Consider the following 8,876-nt stretch of genomic DNA (forward strand, 5'->3'; position numbering starts at 1 on the left):
CACCCACCCCTACCACCCCCCATCCCCAAAAAAAAACTTAAGTTTGTTTTTAAAAAATATTTTCAACTTGAAAATTTCAATTTTTCACCCCTACCCTCAATCCATCCCCTACCACCCCCCACCCCACCCCCAAAAAAATTTAAGTTTGATTTTAAAAAATATTTTCAATTTCAAAAATTATTTTCTACCCTAGTAAAAATAAAAGATATTTCTCCAAAAAAAAAAAATCATTCATAAATCAAACACTAAAAATCTTTTCCGAAAAATATTTTTTACTCACCAACCAAACATGAGAAAATAAGTCAAAAATCAACTTGTTTTCCAGGAAAATATTTTCAAATGGAAAACATTTTCCTTCATACCAAACACACCCTAAAGGTAGCTTTCTTTAGATAATCTAAAGAGGATGATCACTTCATTACTTTTGTCAAATGTGTGCAAGAACGTAGGAAACAACCGTAAACCTACTTTTCCATTGTGATACAGCTATGGAGATGTAGAAAATGTCCATGGAAGCTTTTGAAATGCAAAGAGTGATGTCTAGAGAAGTCCATCAATGCTTACATGTGGAGGGTCTGTAGAGACCCAAAGGCATTCAGGAAAATGCAGTACAATTGCCTCATTTGCATGATATGGAAAAGTAGAAAGAGATATACAGGAGGTGTCTTGAAGTACAAGCTAGTGCCTTGTGTATAGGGTAAATTATAGTTCTTTGAGCATTTATTTTTCTGGTGCATACAGAGAAATATGAATGTTAGACACGCTTATGAAATTCTGGAAGCTCTGAAGCCCCTATTTGTGTGGTTACAACTATTTGAGAAAGGTATTAGTTAACGACAAATGAACCTGATAAAGTGTAAATGTTATCAACTACTTTACTAGTTTCTTTTAGTAAGACAAGTTGACTGCTTTATCTCTGTGCCGACAATAATGTCAAATTTATTAGGTGAAGTAAATCATTGGTAATGTGAACCTAACAAAGTGGATACATGAAACTAAGAGTCCTGAAGAGCATTCCTACACTATCGTGAGGACATAAAATGTACATCTTGGTTGGTAATATGAACCTGACAAAGCGGATAAATAAAACCAAGTGCCCTGAACTGCATGTCCTATACTGTCGTGAGTATATAAAATGTACATCCTGGTTGGTAATATGAAACCTAACAAAGCAGATAAATGAAACCAAGAGCCCTGAACTGCACATCCTACACAGTAGTGAGTGTATAAAATGTACATCCTGGTGACATAGCATTGGAAGAATGGACACTACACTTCCCTTCAACTTTTCGAATGAATAACAGGATCTATGGGAGTTGTGCAAGTGTATGCTAGAAGACCGATAAAGAATAGTACAAAGTTGACTCTACCTACTTTAGGAAATTGTCAAAAACAAATACCAAGGTGTTCCAATAATTGTTCTTCTCTCTTTTTACCTGATTGACAGCAGAATAAGCTGAGAGGAAATCAAGATATTTTTTCCCTTCTGGATCCCAGACAGATGAACCCTTAGCTTTAGAAAAAACGATAGGAATCGGATGGTAACTGCAATTCAGTCAAAAGAATCAGTATTTCCAACGCTATACCAAAAGAACCCATATAAGTTCTATTTTTTTCATTAAATAACAAAAGAATTAACATGCTTGAGCTGTCACATTAGAAAACATTCACAAGAAAGAATATTTTTTCAAATATTAGCTGCAAAACTTGTGCTACTTCCATAAAGTGCTAATCATAGTCTACACACCTCCTGAGCAACAAAACTACACAGTTGCTCCATATATGCCTCATCTTCAAGATCCTCATGAAGAAAAACATTTTTAATATCCAATTGGTAAAGAGGCCAATGGCGAACAACAACCATGGATAAGAAGTTATGGACTGAAGCAATCTTAGCCACAGACAAGCCTTTCGACAGTCAAAATTTGTCCGTCGGGGCCAACCTTCACGGTATATACCCAACGACAATCAACTGGAGTTAAAAGAACGAGCTCGCAAGTACCACTAGAGTGTAAAGCAAACATATCCCCAATCATAGCTTGTTGCCAGCTTAGATGACAAAGAGCTTCACCTTAGGAATGGAAACAGATGATAGAGGAACAAGCTCCCAAGTACCACTGGAGTGTAAGGCAGACACCTCCTCAATCATAGCTTGATGAGAAAGAGTTTCAAGTGTAGTCTTAGGGATGAAAACAGATAATAGTGATTGAAACAAAGGCAGTATGGGCTAGTGACAAATGATGATAGCTCAAACAAGTATATTTAGGTAGAGGGTTATGAATAAAACAAATACATTTTCCGGTGGCAATGAAAGAACTTTGTGTAGACAAATCCGCAACCAGTAGGTAATGACTGCTCATCTGGACCAAATAAGGAGCATGGATGATGATGATAAGTCGATAGTGGTGGAGGTGGAGTTGAAAAAGATGGAATTGTAGAAGGTGAAGGGGAAGGGTGGAAGGATCAACTATGACAGGATCCCCAAAAAATGGAACTAGTAGAATCTCAAAGATGCCCAGATGTTCAGCAAAACAAAATGTGAAGTATGTCTGACCTTCAAAGAAAGTAACATCAACTAACATAAGGTATCATTGGAGGTCAGGTGAGAACTATCGAATCCCTTTTGTAACTTTGAATAACCGAGAAAGACACACTTACGAGCACGAGGAGCCAATTTGTGTTATCCTGGGGTGAGGATATGGACAAAGTATGTCCTCCCAAAGACACGTGGTGGAAGAGAAAACAAGGTCGATTAAGAAAACAAAATAGAGTGAGGAATCTAATTTTGAATAAGGCATAGAGTAAATCAGATAACACGATGCAAGTACTACATCCCAAAAAACGCAATGGAACATTTACTTGTATGAGTAGGTACATGCAGTCTCAACAATATACCTATTTTTCCTTTTTGCGACCACATTTTATTCTGCAATGTAAGGACAAGATGCCCGACGGAGAAGAATACCATGGGAAGACATAAATTGTTGAATTTGAGATGATAAACATTCACGTGCATTATCATTGCGAAAAGTGCAACTAGAAACACCTAATTGATCTTATATTTCCACAAAGGTATAAGTATGATGAAAAATTCATAACGATCTTTCATTAAGAAAATCTAAGTACACTTGCAGTAACCATCAACGAAACTAACAAAATACTTAAAACCCAATGTGGAACTAACTCTACTAGGACCCCAAAATATAAAAATGACCTAATGAAGAAAAGACTATGCACGACTCTTGAGACTACATGGAAAATTAGTTTGGGTGTGCTTCCCAATTGACACAACTCACAGTCTAATTTAGACAATTTTAACAAGCTAAGTACCCATCTTTTGATCGGATAAACTATGGTGTCTCAATTGTTTGTGGATCAAATCTGGAGAGCCAGATACCAAACATATTGTAGTGGGTCTGGGAGGGTTAAGATAATAAAGTCCATCAGATTCACGTCCTTAGCCAATCATCCTTTATGTATTAAGGTCATGTACAATAAAGAAGTCACTAAAGAATGAGACAACAATTTAAGGCTTTAGCCAAATGACAGATTGACATAAGGCTAAAGGGACAACCGGGGACAAAAAGAACATTATTCAGAGCCAAGGAAGGTAAGCGATTGGCTTGACTGGCTCTATTTGTCATGATCTACGAATCATTAGCTAATGTAACAGTAGGGACGGACCGAGGATAAATAATATTAGACAATAACGATTTGTTACTAGAAATGTATTCAGAAGTGCCTGAATACATGCCCCATTGACCAAGTGTGATGGACTGTGAGATACAAGCAGCAAGATTACAGGTTTGAGCAACGAAAGGTATTAATGGAGATATATACTTACTCGCTACTCACTTGATACCACCGAAAGTCATCGTATTCTACCTTAGATAAGAGAAAAGTGGATTGATTGGATTACAAGTGGATTCAGACTAAGCAACAATGAGTATTCTTTTCTCTTTTTATTGAAATAGCTAACTTTACAACATGAGTGTTCTTTAATTTACCATGTAGAGAGTAGTACACATCACGGACATATCAATTTGTTACAATGGCTACACCTTGATTGATGTTTCCCAGGCCAAGCTCCAGGTCGATTTTCAGGCTGAGATGCTAGAACAGAAAAGTCTGCGGGTGTTACCAAATGACTAGACAACAAAGGTGGTGCAACCAGACATGGAAACCGAGCAAACAAGTCATCCACAACATGATTAGTGGGGCTAGCCAAAATTAGATCTCGTATGGAGTCAAGATTAAATGGAAATCCAGCAAGTGTAACAACTAAAAAACACCTTCTCACGTTGCTTCAATTGTTTTAAACACTTCATTAGTGGGCATTAGCTCATTAAATTCTTGTATAACTACCTAAACCTATCCAAGATTAGTAGACATATCTGAATCATGTTTTAAGGTTACTCAACCAAGAAATTACATTATTAAAGCGAGAGATGTCATTTGTTTACAGCCCACGAGCTTCATCTCAAATTAAGAAGAAAATTTGGAATGGTCGGGACAACAACATTGATTTCGAATCTCTAGATTTCCAATCAACCTTCCCCCATTCGCCCTTATCTTTTTCATCAATGTCTTTAGCCTGCTCAACCAAGTTACCTTGACACATTGTCCCTTGCACCATAACTGAATAGAGGAAGACCAAGATAAGTAGTTTGCACTACCTATCAAGGGTTATGTGGTGATCGAGTGATTTGGGATGCTGGAAACCATATGTTTAGAACCACATATATCTTAACCGAGTGACATTTTTCTTAAAGCAATTGCCGAAAAATAGACTTCCCTCACCGAAGGTGGTTGGAAAATAGTATAGCAGGTATATATCCGCTCGGAATCACTAGGCGACCCTACTGGATAAAAAATCATCAAAAAATCACCGAAAACTACAAAAACTAGGTAGTCTCTGCAAAAAATCGATAGATTTGATTGCCAGAAAGTGATTGAAACTAGGTGAAATTTGAATGCATAGTGTCGGAAAAAACAGGTAATCATATCTAGAAAAAGAGTCTAACCAGAAAGTGGCCTAAATTGTGCTCACGCACCAATGTGCAGATAAATCTCATCGAATTCTGTCCTGATCTTATCAGCGTGTGGGGCGTCAGATGTAGACGGAGCAGTGTTATCAAAAGCAAAAAGGGCAAAAAAGATCTAAGGTTTGTTCGGGCTTTAAGCGTAAATAAAGCGTGAGCTTTAATAATAGAGGTGCAAAGGGAGAAAAATACAAAATGTATAATTTAGTCCAAGACTAATAATTATAAACATGAATGACAAATATATGAACAAAGAATTTGAGAAGAAATTATGATAAAGTAAAATATCAATTGTTAAAAGTCGCCTCTTGAGAAGAGGCTCGTTGGCAAGGAAAAGTATGTCTTAGAACCTTGATGACGACACTAAAGCACACATTAAGGAAGGAAAGACGCTCAATATGTTTTGAGCCTCACTTCAAGGCTTAAGCACTCCTTTGACAACACTGCGACAGAGATGGCCGGATTAGCTCTCACCGGAGTCTGATTCTCATGGTGGGTGTTGGTTTGATTGCAACACTTATGGATACGAGATTCTCTTTAAACAAACGTGAGTTTGCCGAAAAAAATCTTCAATTCCGAAATTTTCTCTTCCTCTATGTTGTTGGCCTTTACGGGGCTCTGATACCATGTGAACGGAAGAGAAAATGAGAGGCACTCAATTTGATCATTCGCTCAAGCTATTGAGGTTTAAATAACAATGTTTGCATGTCCTAAAAGAAAGGAAATCAATACCTAATTACAATAGGCGTAAATTAAGCTACCTACTATATTTACATATATTCTAGATTTTTTACAAGTATTCTAACCATCCCTAGTTTGCTCGTTTGTATACGTGATGATATAGTGAATAAGTCCTCTCCACCATGGACATGGGTTTCTTATCGACCAAACCGCATAAATTGTGCACCTCTTTTATTTGCATTAGTTACCGTCATTATTGACTTACTTATTTAAGTACACACTACCCAAATTCCTGATCCTAACAAAAGCAAACATTTGTACCTGCTACATCAGAACACATAAATGAGTCGATCCAAAAGATAAGTGGTTCGGAAGCCACATGAATCCTACATCCAAATATTGCATGAGACAAAGCAGACATTTCCCATAGTTCAACTTTCTTACAAGGATCCGTTTGACTAATTTCTAGTCATGGAAGCACTCCTAGATGGAAAAGCCATTTGCAAGAAAGGAGCAAAAAATCTGAGATATGATCACTCATTAAGTGCACAATTAATAGGACATCCTTCTCCCACTAAAAGCACGAGCAGTTGACCACAAAGTTAATGCATCTTACTTTTTTGCTTTTCACTACAGCAGATAGCCTCCTATAATAAATCTCATTGAAAATATCAGCAGCAGTATGACCGCGTAATAAGAACAAACCACTTATATATTGGGAACCCTTTGGTGTCCTAATTTCCCTATCCCTGAATAGAGAGGTGATGGACCGTATGGGATCAATCGAAATCTTTCTCATCTCCAGTTACAAGATCCAAGCCATTAAGATTTTGTGAAATCTCACAATTCAACAAGGCTTAGCTTCACAGAACTAAGAACTCAGTCCAAGAAGCATTGCTATACTTCATTCTTCTTCTTTATGAATAGCCCACTCCTAATGATACTCACTCCGGCGGCATGTTGGTCAATGTAGAAGTGCACTGAAGCACACTAGGATTAAGATAATTAATTCTTTGTGCCTGTGAATTAAATGCCTTAAAGTTCGACAAAATGACTACTGATCTACTAGCTTGCATTAGTACTTGCAGTTTGGCGACTTCTACTATACCTATCCATGGTAAGTAGCACTTCAAGGACTTGGGAGTACCTATTGACTGACGACTGTGCCGTACATTAGACTAAGCTCAGAATTACAGGACATACACAATTGATGCATTAGGAATGTGAAGCACCTATAACAATAGATGCAAGATGCAGAAGGGAACAACAATGACAAATTAACATTAAATAACTTCCCTATCCCAACTAAAACACACTCTACAGGTTGTTAAACAGGGACAAACACCAAAATCAACTCTTAAGAAGAGTGACAGAGCTACAGTTCCGTTAACCTGTTCCGGTAGTTTTTGGCGCAAACTCATTTGTGTTAAGAAATTACGTAAATACATATAAACAATTTATGCACAACCCAGTAAATTGGCTTCTCTAGAAAATACACAAGCCGTAAGCTCAAAATTTTAGCTCAAACTATGCTTAAGAACCTTAAAACAAAAGCTAACTCCAATAGGATGGCAAGCAGAGACTAACGGATGATGTCAAGCATACTTTCATTTCAATCACCTAAATCAGTTTCAATTTGTTTGTCGGGATTTGACTTGACGGCTTAAGAAAGTAAAAGAGCACACTCTTACAGAAAACGGATTTGGAAGTTAAAGAAAAAAAATCAATAGTGACCAAGACAAGGAAAAAGAACAAATAACTTACTTGTGGGCACTGCACTCGGACTCGAGGTTGATGAGGTTTTGAGAAGGGGAAGATGGGTTGCCTTCAGGAAGAGCACTAAAACTTGGTCTCATGCAATTTCTTCTCAACATACACTGTAAAGGTCTCTTCATCGCCATTGTTAACCAGAATTCAGAAACAAATTACCCCCTCTCTTCAATGAATTCACACACAAGCTCAAATTATAAACCCAGAAATGCAAAAGACCAAATCAATAAGAATCCAATACTGAACCAAGTACTAATATGAACCCTCTCAGTATACGTGTATATCTTGAATTGTGTTCTGCACCAGCCCCCTCGATTGCTTCAATTCATCGTTTTCCTTCTTTCTTTTGTTTTCTTGCGTCACGTATTCTGCCACTGCAAATTGTAGCTCGTCCAATAATAGGTTTTTACTATACTATTTTGGTATTGTCCTATAATACTTGTAAAATTTTATACTCAATTTCTAATTTATCATTATCATTAATTATATATAGTTATTCCTATTATATTTTTTAAAATATTGTATTTATTATATTTTTTGAATAATGATATAATAAAATTAGTCTTTTATTTATAATCTTTTAAAAAGTGTGTAAAGTCAAAAATGAATAACTATTATTAAATAAAGGGAATATTTTTAGTATTATTAAAGGTATTTAAACATCTGTATAGTTAAACTGTTAACTTAAGTTTTGCTCTCAAGTTCAAGATAATTTGATATGAGAGTAACGTAAATTATGTGCTTAGTTTCTTAATTATTGATAGTTTTTAAAACAATATTTTTTATTTGAATAACTAAACTTAGACATATCTTTATAAGAGCATGGAAATCTTAATAAAAAGTCGACATATGTGTTGAAAATATTCGTAAATTTGATGAGAATTTAGATGTGTATTTCACTCATATTGCAAGATCGAGTTTATTGAAATTTAGTTAATCAAGTAAAAACAAATATTAAGGCTATTAATACTTCAAAGATTAAACTAATAATTCACGTCAAATTTAAATGTATTTCTAATATTTTTTATTATTATATTAAATACAACATATTGTATAAACTTATCCTTTTTCACTCTTAAATAATTTCAAATAAAGTATAACTATTAAATAATAAATATTAAAATAACACTATCACATCACTAGGTGATTTTTTATAAAAATAAATTTGTTCATCCTTATCCAATCGTAATAAAAATAAATTTAAGCAAAATATATAACTGTAAAATTTGAATGCACAGTTTCCTAAATGGCTCACTATCCGATTCGATGTGCCACGGATATAAACGACCCACTATCGTACGCTCTGAATTCGGCGGACCAACCAATTGATTTTCTTTTAGTCAATTAAAATAAATTAAATATAGTCAAACAGATTTATTTTTT

The 8,876-nt window shown here is 35.6% G+C and overlaps 1 protein-coding gene across 1 annotated transcript in view; it reads right to left on the reverse strand.

Moving 5' to 3' along the window:
- The window catches only part of LOC102582999 (ornithine aminotransferase, mitochondrial), a 17,306-nt gene extending 9,412 nt beyond the window's left edge, over window positions 1–7,894 (reverse strand). The window contains exons 1-2 of the mRNA XM_006355348.2: window positions 7,488–7,894; window positions 1,437–1,545 (exon numbers count right to left, since the gene is read on the reverse strand). Coding sequence (XP_006355410.1) covers window positions 1,437–1,545; window positions 7,488–7,624 — 246 coding nt within the window. The 5' untranslated portion in view covers window positions 7,625–7,894. The remainder of the gene's footprint in view (window positions 1–1,436; window positions 1,546–7,487) is intronic.
- Window positions 7,895–8,876: the final 982 nt, after the last annotated feature.

The sequence above is a fragment of the Solanum tuberosum genome, unplaced genomic scaffold, assembly GCF_000226075.1.
Source record: "Solanum tuberosum cultivar DM 1-3 516 R44 unplaced genomic scaffold, SolTub_3.0 scf00197, whole genome shotgun sequence".
Classification (NCBI taxonomy): Eukaryota; Viridiplantae; Streptophyta; class Magnoliopsida; order Solanales; family Solanaceae; genus Solanum; species Solanum tuberosum.